Raw genomic sequence first — 12,269 nt, 5'->3', positions numbered from 1 at the left:
TGTCATGTGACCTACCAGCGTCAGTTACGCTTCACTGCCATTCATAAATCCTCTCCCGTGGCCACACTTCAGAATTTCGGAAGAAGTAGGTCATCCCAGTACTTTTTATGAGTACCATGAATTCGGGCATACTTCTTTTGTCGCACACTGTTTTTCGCCTAATATATAGTAGTGAAGTATGCAGTTTCGAATGCAGACACTGTCTTTGTGACTGTGAGTGAGTCATTTTCTTTCAAGCGATTCGTTCAAACACTGATTGATTCAGGAACAAAACAAGTCTGTATGAGCAAGTCATTGAATCATATACTCAACTGTGGTTCTGAATGAAATGGAGGAATGAAACAGCCCTGTTGTGTGTTGCTATAGGAGAAGCGCAACAGTTCTGACATCTAGAGCTTTTGTTCCCCACAGACCTTATTTCAGACATTTAACTAAGTGCGTTTTAACACCTATAGATCGTTTGTTTTGTTCCGAAACAGGGACTTAATTTGTTGCAATGTTGCATTTTCTTCTTGGTTTGGTTCGCTTTCACAAGGCAACCTTTAAACCGTACCAAAATGTGTTCACGCAAGTCCTCTTATTGGTCAGCGTTTCCTCTTCATCATCCATCAAGATGATTCACAAGTTCGCTCCATGAGCTTATTGTGGCTTTATTTGTAACTGTCATGACACACGCAAACACTATACGAATGTAGCCGTCATTCCCGCTGATAAATTATACACTACATTTGTATTAATACTGCAGCAAATTCAAACGCGCTCTCTCTCTGGATTTCCCAGCACTGTCTAGAGGTTAACAGTGTCAAGACACACACACACACTATACGAATGTTATAATGCAGCTAGAGCACAAATCAAGGCTTCAGTGGGACAGCATTCTTGCACGGAGAAGCACAATTACACAACATTCTAAGATGAAGAGGTGCTCTTTTGGTTTTCAACTGTGATAACTAATGTGCTCACTCACAGAATCAGACACTACTGCTATTTATATAGTACATTTCCCGTTATGAATTGGTTCGTTGGTCCTTTGGGTCGGATTGCTCTCACACCTCAAGCGAACCGCCCCGAGACCACCACGTTCAGGCAGTCTCAAAGCGATTGTTTTGGTGTGGATACGAGCGCGATTGCCGTGTTCACATATACCTAAACGAACCCAGCCAAGGGAGAAACCGCACCAGGTTCTGAAACAAACGCTCAGGTGTGAAAGCACCCTATAAAACCCATTAAATCCACTTCAGGATGATGGAACCGGAAGAGCTAAAACTAGTTTCCTGGTTTTGGCCTACAGAAAAACATAATTCCTGCAGCACACTCTGATTATCATTTATTCAACTGACTGTGATTATGTGATTGCGGTCAAGTGCCTATATATTCGGAAAACAAAAGCACTGTTAGTCGCGTGATTGCCAAATTATGTAGCCATTTACACTGAATTATTCTCCAGGTACTGTATAATTCACCCCATCAACAGCAGCTTAAGGTTTAAAATGGTTACTAAAGCACTTTCTCAGCAGTTAGGAAATGAATAGCATGCTAGCCTTTTCTTATCACTTTTATATCGAAACCGATTGTGCCTCAGCTCAAGCCCCGTCCCACCCCACACACACACACACACTGCAGCAGTCAAGCAGGGCTCTGCAGCTCCTCTCCTCCTGACACAGCTCTTTGATTAGCACTGTGCCAGGCAGCACCCGTGCAAACACACATGCTGACTGGCTGCATGTTGTGCGTGCTATCTGTGAGCTTGCTGTAAGCAACACTGCAGTGTGACCTTGGGCTGGCAGCATGTGAATCAAAGCTATGTGTGGCATTAATAAACGAAAAGAAATGTATGTCTTAACCATGTAATTGTTCATTTAGCTTTGAGCTTTCTATTTTTATAGTTTATCTTCATATATATACTTCTGACTTCATTTGCATTCAACACTGCTGCAGGATCTAGATGTCACCCTTTCAGTCGGACTGACCTCTGACCTCGGCTGAGAACTGGGCGGAATGTCTGGTTATGAAAAGCTGTAGTTGTTGGTCCAGGTCACATTCTGACACATTGATGTCCCAGGATCGGATACCTGCAGGTACAGAGAGAAATGTGACATGATCAATATGAGCAGAGTACTTAAAGATTAGCTACATGTGTACGCAATGTTCATCCACACCCTCATTTGACATCTTTCTTTCATATATCATCCTTCTTTCTTCTTTCTTTTACAATTCATTATTATATTATATTCTAACAATTTGTGTTGAAAAATTCAAATAGATTTCCTTAAATGTTTTTATGTATATCATTCCATTTTATTAATTACAAACTATTACATTACTTAATATTTTATATTACTTAATATGATATATTATAACAGTTTGAGTAAAAATGTTAGTTCAAAAATGAATAATTTTTATTAGATTTATAATATTAATAATCTACTTGTAATATTAATCATTCAAATATTTAAATTATTTCTTAATCGATTACAGTTCAAATAAACCTTCTGTTTGTATTCAGGTTTAAATTCGATATTTCAACCCCGTATTTTCAGACATCTGCCATATAGTTCTTCACATGAGATTCAGTGTGTTATGCTCAGAATATTCATTGAGTATTACATAAGATCCCAAAAGTTCAGATGTCTCTTAAGCTCCAACTGTGCTGAACTTCAAAGTGTAAATTGGAGAATTAGGGAATGAAATGAACTCTATGACTCTTATCTCTCCTCGGCTGTGTCCTTCCTCATCTCTTCTTCATACAGATGAAGGGCGGTTTCCCTCAGATTCTATTTGGCTTTGTAGATGAAGTGTAAATGTTGCAAACACTGCAGTGTTTGTCCTCAGAAATGCTGTGTCATTGGGATTTAAAACAGGTAATGACCGCAGAGATGAACGGATACTTCTATTTTCTCAGAATAAGATTTACACAGTCTAAAGAAACACAACATCCCTTACAGTATTGATTTTATTCTCATCGATTTGCTAATTGCTTATTAAATGTCTGTCAGGAAGAATGGGAGGTTTCTAAATGTCCAAACATTAGAGAATGTCGCACGATTGTAAATGTGCTGAGTAACAAGTCTACCATTTGACCCTAAATATTGTGTTCGAATTTGGTTGTTTCTTTTCTTTTCGACATGTAAAGGCCAAGTATTGTAACTCATACTGGGAATTTGTCCTCAGCCATTTAAACCATCCAAGTTAGTACAAACACTTTAGGAGTAGTGAGTAGTGAACCCAGAGCATTTTTGCAGTGGCGCCCAGGGAGCGATTGGGGGTTAGGTGCCTTGCACCTCAATAATTTCCTGTCAGTATTGAGAATCGAACCTGCAACCTTCGGGTTACCATCCTGACTCTCTAACCAATAGGCCCACAGACAGGTTCCTCAGGTTTGTGCAGCTGGTAGCTCTGATTTGTTACTTTAGTCTATATAACTTATAGACTTATGAGCGGTTTTGCACTCAAAAGTTAAGCTTCATGTTCATTGGAAGAAATGCTAGTAGTACTAGCTAGCAGCTAGTAATTTAGCAAAGCCACATTTTTATGACAACAAAAGTTGCCAGATAAACATATTTTAGAGTACTAAAGCAAAGGAGTTACAATAAAACAAAATAAAAAAAACAGCAATCAATAGATGCCATATGATGAAAACTTTGTACTTTTAAATTGAATGTATTTTCTGTAAACTATAGTTACATGATATGTGCACAGTGAAAATAATTCAACACACTAAAATTGAAATGTTACATTAATTTGCTGATTTTAAAGTACTTGTGATTTTGGGCCACTTTGAATGTAATTACAGATGAATAAATCAGAGATGAAAATCATGCAAAAATTATGGAAATTCCTGGTCGGAAACAAATATGTTTTAATAATTCTACAATAATACAGTGTTTCAGTTGCTTTGACAATTCTATATCTAGCCTATATCATACAACAAGAGCTAAAGGGCTAAAATTTTCAAACTGTTCATTATACACAAGCTTAAATGTGACCCTGGATCACAAAACCAGTCACAAGTCGCACAGGTATATTTGTGGCAATAGCCAACAATACATTGTTTGGGTCAAAATTATCGATTTTTCTATTATGCCAAAAATCATTAGGATATTAAGTAAAGATCATGTTCCATGAAGATATTTCGTACATTTCCTACCGTAAATATATAAAACATTTATTTTTGTGAGTGAATGCAGCACAGTCGTGAACATAAATGGACAACTTTAAAGGCGATTTCCTCAATGTTTAGATTTTTTTGTACCCTCAGATTCCAGATTAGTTGTATCTCGGCCAAATATTGTCCTATCCTAACAAACCATACATCAATGGAAAGCTTATATATTCAGCTTTTCCAATAATTGACCCATGTGACTGGTTTTGTGGTCCTGGGTCACAAATGTTCATGAAGATGATTCTATTGAATGCACCTTTTCACTGACTCGTTTAGCCTATACTTGAAAAGATAAACAACATCTGCTGTCATATTAATCACAGCCCTATAGTAAGTTTAAACACGTGCCCAAAAATATACTGGTAAATAAAAAACATTTGAAACAGCAATAATATCATGAGATCTCCGACCTTAAAAACTGCAGCTTCATCAATTTCATCTAAAAATGCACAATTCATGGCGCAGTGCTCAGTGCAGTCACGCGAGGTCGCCGCAGTGTGCTGATCTTACTAGTATGCAATAATGGTCTCATTGGATATTATATCGCTCAAAAGAAGTACAGAAGACAAGAGATGTGTAATTTGTCCTTAATTATGCTCAATTAAGCAAATTATATCTTTGGGAATGATTTGGAAATATGCAGCGTCGATTGGACTGAAGAAACGTCCATGATTAAATGAACACGTCCACCGCAGCGAAGTATGCAGTCTATAGCCTAGCTGTAAACTTGCGTTAAATGAAGTTAGATGAAGTATGCAAGACATTTCTAAGATTTATTTTAAACAATATCCCATAATTAATTAATATAAATACAAGGATAAATACTCGTTATCTGGCATAATTCTCCATGGGTACATATTTAAACGTGTTTTAAATTCTGAGAGAAAAAAAATATTCTAATAAAGGCATATTTATTGTCAGAAGAGGCATGCTTTCAATAAGGCTCACCGCGCTCTATGTGCTGTCTGGCGGCGTGCAGCTGATGCTCTGTCGCGATCTCACCGATCACTATGAGCATGTAAAAGTTTCCCTGGCGTGAGGTCGGGCCGCGGCGGCGGGGATGCTGAAACTGCTCGCGGTCCTCGTCCTCCTCCACCGCTGCCAGCGTACCTCGTCCTCGGGGCGGGATCTCCATGGAAACAACCCCTGGAGCCGACGCCAGGCCCGCAGTTATCTCCATGACAACTGCTGCCACCTGCCCTGTCTGCAGAGTTAAGACCGGGAGGGCTGCTGCTGACACCAGGCGAAACCAGGCGCTGTTTACCTGCCTGTGATTGGACGAAAGACCATGCAGCTGTGTGATGTCACGCTCGACGCCAAAAAATGTCATATTCATCTGTAATTTAACTGTTGTTTAATAAGGTTTCATTATTCCTGGTGTTACAATGGACAATGGTTTTACATATAATTAGTTAATTCAACATTCAACAATGAAATTTTAAATAATTAGGCAATTCGATTCTTATAAAAATGTATTTTGATATATTCAGAAATGTAATTATATATATATATATATATATATATATATATATATATATATATATATATATATATATATATTATAGATAACATTAACTTTAACAATAACAGTAGTTTTCAGGACATTAAATAAAGTAATCAAATGTAAAATAACACTGGATAGTCTTCACTGTATAAATTAAACATAGATTAACTAAAGTTATTCAGTTCAGTTATTCAGTGCTTTTTTCTTTGTCCTTTGTTGTTTGATTATCATAAGAAACACAGACAGCAGAAGAAATGCTGTCACTTTAGCCTGATGCACTGACACACATGCCTTGTTTTTCTCTACTGTTTACTTTCTTAAGCCATAACCGATTATGTTTACCAGAATACTCCCAGATACTGGCATTTTTGACACAATTTTGTGTGAAATTGTCCGTTTCCTTTATTATTATCATAATTATTAATATTATCAGTCAAAAGACGGTGATGTGTGAAATAATACTAATAATAGACTGACTTACTTTAATCCTTTGAGATCTGCATGGCATGTACAATTATATATGATGAAGTGGGGTTATTAGAACGTTAAGGGAACGTTCTATGAACATTACGGGAAGGTTAGAGGAACGTTCTGCAAACCTATAAGAAGATATATTTCTGTCACAAAACCTTTGGCTAACCAAAAACAAACGTTCCAAAACGTACGTTCTCGGAACGTTCTTGGGAACCAAATATGGTTAGCTGGGATTAAATGACAAAAACAAATTAAAATACACCACAGAAAAGTGAATAGACACATGTGTGTCCGAGTGGTGTAAGGAATGACCTCTAAATGTATTTTTTCATTCATCCTTAAAGCTGCATACATCACACATTTCCTAAATGTCAGTGTAAGGCAACTAACGATATAAAACAGAGAGAGAAAAGGAGGGAGACGCGATGAAAATAAATAAATAAGAGCTTGGGCTTTCCCTCTGAAGGTGAGTTTGCATGCAGAAGCACCTGTCTGGTCTTGGGCTGGATTTTCCAGTGAGTCAGCAGTTTGTTAGTCTAATAGAAATGAGCCCATACTGCACTCTGCTGGACTCAATAGACAAGTGCAGTACTCACATTTCTGAATAGTTTTATAACAGTAATTGTTGTTTGTCATTTATTATAATGCATTTACAAATGAACAGACATATCAGATACAATAAACATAAATGCTTTGTTTGGACAAAGCAGTGCGTCAACAATTTTGTAACCTCAATGACTCCATAATTGTTGTCTGATTCCTCAGCTCCTCAGCACCTCTGGGATTTAAAGTAGACACTTTACTGACAAGTCCAAAATGTAGCTGTTTGGCCACTACTGCCCTAACTTAGATGCTGAGCTGATGAGCTGAAATGGATCTGGCAGTTTTTCACATAAGCTGAAGAGCAAATACCTCAGAAATCCAGACGACAGGTAGGATGACATTGCAGTCCTACTCTATGATCCATCAGGTAATGCTGGTATTTTTGGCTGCAATCTGTCATATTGGATAGTAACTAGAACGGCTCACCCAGAATGCAAGCAGAAGGATTTGATCAAGGTAAGTCATGGAGTTTGTGCTTATAGGTCCAACATCGGAGAATCTCAACATCAGTGAAATTTGTATTTGAAATATAAAATATAATATAAAAATATAAATAATAACTGATTCATTTTTATTTTATTTATAATGTTCATTTGCATATTTTCATATGATTTGTATTAAGTTCCAATAAAAATAAAAATAATACATTTAAATATGGTAAAATATGTTATTATTTATATTGATTTATTTCACTTTTTATAATATTTATTGATGTATTTTACATGTAATTTATATTAAGTTCTAAATTGTTGTAGCTGCAAGCTATTGGAAAAAGGCGCAGAATGCAAGCAGACAGAAATTAGCAAAGCAAGCCATCTGAAGGTTGCGCTTGAAGTCCAAACCTGAATCTCAACATTAGTGGAATGAAAAAGTGCAAAATTTGCTAAGAATTCCTAAACAATAACAATGTGTCACCTAAACACAGTGGCACATGCAGTTGAATCCTTTATTATTTTATTTTGTTTTATTTTAAAGATAATTATTTTACATATATTTTATTTATTATATTTTATTGTATGTTTCATGAAAATATTAAATTATTAAATAATCATTTAAAATATTTGAATCATATTTATTAATGTATTTTTAAAGCAGTAGTCCGTAGTTTTTCCTCTTTGTCGCCATCTCTGTTCGAAATCTGCAATTGCAGTTATTCGCGGAATTATCTACTTTATGTGGGTTGTGCCTCGGCACGGCACAGCGCGGATGAATCCAATGTTTTGAGGAGAATATGCGGCTGTCAGTCACTGCGCCGGTGTGGATACTGTCATTCGCAATCACAGATTTTTTGGAAGTATGACCAACATAAGAATTTTCACCAGAAAATGTCATCTGAACAAATAAGTAACATCCACTTTTGTTCTGACCAACTAAGGGGAAAAATGCATTTAAAACACATTAAATCTAACCATTGCTTTATCATATCACGCCAAACTGTGCAAATTATACTTTGTTCTCAAATTGTTAATGTTAACAACATCAGCACTGCGTGACTACATTTAATGTGTATTAGGGCTACCTGTAGTTCAGTTTCCATTTCTGTCCATTTCTAATTGTCATACCAACAAATTAATGCTCCTTAGAACCGGTTCTCTTTGAAATACAAACACACGTATCTGTAATCAGATGCATATTTAAAACTGGAATATAATCTAATTTTTACCTTTAAAGCCCTTCCGATGTTTATCTATGTTTTCGCATGGGCCCGGTTGCACTCTTTTTTTCTGTAGCCGATCCGAAGTCCGAAGTCTTTTGCATTTTACAACGGGTGAATCTCCAGTTGTCACTGGTGATTGTCGTTTGAACCTTTCTGGATCCGCCATCAAATTGATAAGTTTAATTATATCAAGTGCTGTGAGAAAAGGCTATAAATCTCCACCTCCAACATCCTCACACACAATATAGCTTACTAGCCGGGACATCTTCTTTATGTGTATAGATGTGACGTAATGACGCAAAGACATGCTCGAATTTCCCGCGGAAATCCACCAGTACCACTGGGATTAAAAACATTATTACAAGCTTACTGTTTTGAATCGAGCTAAGGCAAGCTTTAAATATAGTCATTTAAATTGTCAAATATATGTTATATTATATTTATACTTCTTTAATATAATATAGCCTACTTCTTATGTTAAGCTTCACTAAAATTCCTCAGAGCTATCTAACCATATTAGATCTTAGACCAAATTTGTTCTTTCTGAAATTGAATCTTAGTAATACTGAGCAAATAACTGAGCTCTGCCAATGTCAGTTTCATACAAGAAGCATAATCTCCTAGCGGTTACTGTCTTGATTATGTGGCCATTCAATTAACCTCACAATCACCCAGTGATTACAGGTATGAACATTTTCAATCCTCCACATTGACAGCAGCAGAAATCCATTCAAGGACAAGGTAGAAGTAATTCAGCTTTTCAAAGCCATTTCAAGCCTGGCCCAACTTTTCTTTTATGTCTCTAGGGGGCAACATCACACCCTTTTTTCGTTCCAAAAATGATGAAATATTGATCTGCAAAAGAGGTCTTGGGAGCAGCATACATTTGTGGCATCAGTGACAAAGCCGAGCAATAAGTCTTAAGGCACACATAAGCACCTTAAAGAAGGTGAGGACGGATGTAGCCTGTGTTGGGAATAACAACTTATCAAATAACCATAAGATCAAATTGTCTGTCTGAAATAGTTCTGGACAGCTGAGTCAAAGCAAGGCACTTCAAATATTGATTTGCAGCTCCTTTCTGCGAAGACGCCAATTCATGTTCATTAAATTTTGACATAATTTGAACAAGTCAGAGGGAATATTGAACTCGAGAGTCAAGCATTTTTAACTTTTTTTTTATCAACTTATGTTCCCCCATTGGCTTTGAACTACATTATGGATTCCTTTTGAAGACTTTGATCACAACAATCAGACTCTGACTTGTATGCTAAGACCTCGCTAGTAGAGACAGCTATGCAAAAGCAAAGAAGTCTGAACATGGTCAGAACATTGTTTAGCTTTTGTTTTGAGCAAGTAGCAACTAATTGATTCCAAAAAGAGAAAGAAGAGGTAAATAAAGCACTTACAGGCAAAGGATAGAGAAGTATTTTCAGGTCTGTAACAGATTGAATGACAACATGCTTATCCTCACTGTGAAAAAAAAATTACATCCCCAAGTCAAAAATTTCTAGTGACTGGTCACATCTAAATTTTTCAATTAGTCTGACGTATTATTTCTCATTGAGCCAATGTTAACAGACTATTGCAACAAGAATTTTACTTGGGCCAATTTAAAAATTTAGATGTGACCAGTCACTAGAAAATTTTGACTTGGAGAGGTTAGAATTTTTTTACAGTGCTGGTGCAACTTTATGCTGTAAGCTATTTGGAAATTATCCACTATTATTATTTTCTAACTATTGTTTTTTTCCTTACCTACATATTTGTATGCTTCTCCTGTGGACATGCAGTTGCATTTTGTATCCTTTTATTGGCCTAGTTAAATATAATATGAAACAAATATGAAAATAAATACTGTAGAAAAAGTTGAAGAATTGATTTGTTTACACAATGCGAATTTTTTTTATGTATGTGCCTTATGTATGCATATGTATGTATGTATGTATGTATGTAGCCTATATATATATATATATATATATATATATATATATATGTATGTACGTATTTATTTATTTATTTATTATTCATTCATTTTACAGAATCTGAATATGGAATATGGAAACTAAACCTCATTAATGTTTTGGAGGTGAGTCCAGCTATAAAGGGGCAATAGACTCTATTAATCCTATTCTTATCTGGACGCTGCCATCCTAAAACACTGCTGTCCAGTATTTGAACAAAAATGTAAAAAATATCAACTAATTGTGCAGAGTGTATGGATCACATTCAGTTTATTTATTTTATTTTATTTATTTATTTAGTTTTACTTTCGTAGAACTTTCCCAATCATTTGAATAATCCTTTATAAATCAGTATAGGCTATATTTTAAAGTTTTATGGCAAAAAGTGGTCTTTAAAATAATTTTTATTGTCTTTTTATCAAAAACATAATCACATTTTCCATATTATGCAAATGTAGAAGTAGGCAACTGATCCACATACAATTTTACAAAACAAGTTTGCACTTTAATGCACAAAACAGCAGATTAACATTAAATATGACAGTATCACATGTTTACATCACAAATATTTGAAGAACAATTTCTTTACAACTTTGCGTCAGTGTCTTCAGTCTCTTCACTTAAAAAAATATTAATATAAATAAAATTGTAGTTATTTATGATATATAATGCATATGGATTCCCTCAATCTCATGACAATCCATTCCGGAATGTGTGTTTTTCATCACAAACACTTTAACAAGAAAAAGTTGCAGAGAGCTCCGCGCGGACAATCGCACATCTTTCCGATTCGCGAGCCTTTTCTGATCGCGCACTGCTCCCCCAAATCACACTAGCAAGAGAAAACAGGAGAGATCATGTTACTTTTGCCATAACAGCATTTGAGTCACTGCGTAAAAGCGCACTCGGTAAAGACTTGGATACACGTAGTGGATCATACAATAATAGGAATTTTCATCTAACAAATACTGTTTATTGATAAGCAAATCGATGTTTTATTAAATGATGAACATATATAAAAACAGCCAAGACAATATCCATGCAACAGTACCAATGTTGCGCAATGACCAATGTCGCCAGCACAAGCAACACGCACTTATACGCAATGTTAAAATGTATAATAGAAATATACCATGGGAACTTGACCAAATTTCTTCTCCCAAGGTGGAATTCGTTTCGTCTGCAGCTTTTCCAGAACTTCTTGCAGAGCCCCGAGCTGGTTTGACAAAACATGTTTCTATTCAGTCCCTTCAGTCAAATCTCTTTAAAAACATGGCAATATAATATTTCACATAAAAAAAACTATTAAAAGTTGTGGCACTTTTGTGTAAATAGACGATGTTGTCTAAGTTAAGCTTTCTATTGCGCAATAAAAAGATGAATTACTCACAAGCTGCTTTTCACTTGTCAGGTTTGGGTCTTTGGGGTAAAAGTCTCTGATGGCTCTCGTGTCCAGTTCCACCTCTATCTCCGGCTCAGATTCGTTCGCTCTGGCTCCGGTCAACAAGCAGAGCAGCAGCGCGCACACAGCCATGCGCGTCCTCAGACTGGAGCTCTCCATGGTCCTGAATGGAGAGAGCTTTGGCACTTGAGCGAGCAACGTCGTTGTACGTCTCTGTTAAAAGTTTTGGCGCAAATAAACCATCTCAACAGCCTTGCACCCTTTTATGTGCTCCAAAGTGCATGCATTTATGTGATCTGTTGTCGCCCCGCCTTTATCATTGATTTCGTTCGCACGTAAGCGCGATCATTCATTGCGTAAATGCGCTGGAGACAAGTCATCAAATGCGTTAATGTTGCCCCCGGAATGTTATGTTTTCAACTTCACTAAGGACACATCCGTCTATGTGTTTTGACTCAGTGGTGAGGAGCAGATGAAAATACTGCAGGCGCTGAGGATTGTAT

The 12,269-nt window shown here is 36.3% G+C and overlaps 2 protein-coding genes across 2 annotated transcripts in view; both read right to left on the bottom strand.

Annotated features, from left to right (window-relative positions):
- map1ab (microtubule-associated protein 1Ab) overlaps nucleotides 1-5,401 on the bottom strand; it is a 35,821-nt gene extending 30,420 nt beyond the window's left edge. Inside the window, exons 1-2 of the mRNA XM_079859080.1 lie at nucleotides 5,111-5,401; nucleotides 1,971-2,072 (exon numbers count right to left, since the gene is read on the bottom strand). Of these exons, the coding sequence (XP_079715206.1) occupies nucleotides 1,971-2,072; nucleotides 5,111-5,342 (334 nt within the window). The 5' untranslated portion in view covers nucleotides 5,343-5,401. The remainder of the gene's footprint in view (nucleotides 1-1,970; nucleotides 2,073-5,110) is intronic.
- Nucleotides 5,402-11,036: 5,635 nt separating this feature from the next.
- Nucleotides 11,037-12,027, bottom strand: cart2 (cocaine- and amphetamine-regulated transcript 2). The gene is made up of 3 exons (XM_079859830.1): nucleotides 11,755-12,027; nucleotides 11,497-11,580; nucleotides 11,037-11,196 (listed from the first exon to the last, which is right to left on the bottom strand). The coding sequence occupies exons 1-3, from the start codon at nucleotides 11,923-11,925 to the stop codon at nucleotides 11,089-11,091; spliced, it is 363 nt and encodes a 120-aa protein (XP_079715956.1). The 5' UTR covers nucleotides 11,926-12,027; the 3' UTR covers nucleotides 11,037-11,088.
- Nucleotides 12,028-12,269: the final 242 nt, after the last annotated feature.

This window comes from Squalius cephalus, assembly GCF_949319135.1.
Source record: "Squalius cephalus genome assembly, chromosome: 23".
Classification (NCBI taxonomy): Eukaryota; Metazoa; Chordata; class Actinopteri; order Cypriniformes; family Leuciscidae; genus Squalius; species Squalius cephalus.
Note: the sequence above shows the minus strand (reverse complement) of the source record. Positions and strands in the feature narration are given on the sequence as shown.

Excerpts from the sequence above, each read along its gene's own strand:
- cart2 (XM_079859830.1), bottom strand. The coding sequence starts at position 11,925 with ATGGAGAGCTCCAGTCTGAGGACGCGCATGGCTGTGTGCGCGCTGCTG. Across the intron at positions 11,581-11,754 it reads TGACAAGTGAAAAGCAGCTT|CTCGGGGCTCTGCAAGAAGT; the intron begins GTGAGTAATTCA and ends TTGTCAAACCAG. Across the intron at positions 11,197-11,496 it reads AATTTGGTCAAGTTCCCATG|TGTGATTTGGGGGAGCAGTG; the intron begins GTATATTTCTAT and ends TTCTCTTGCTAG.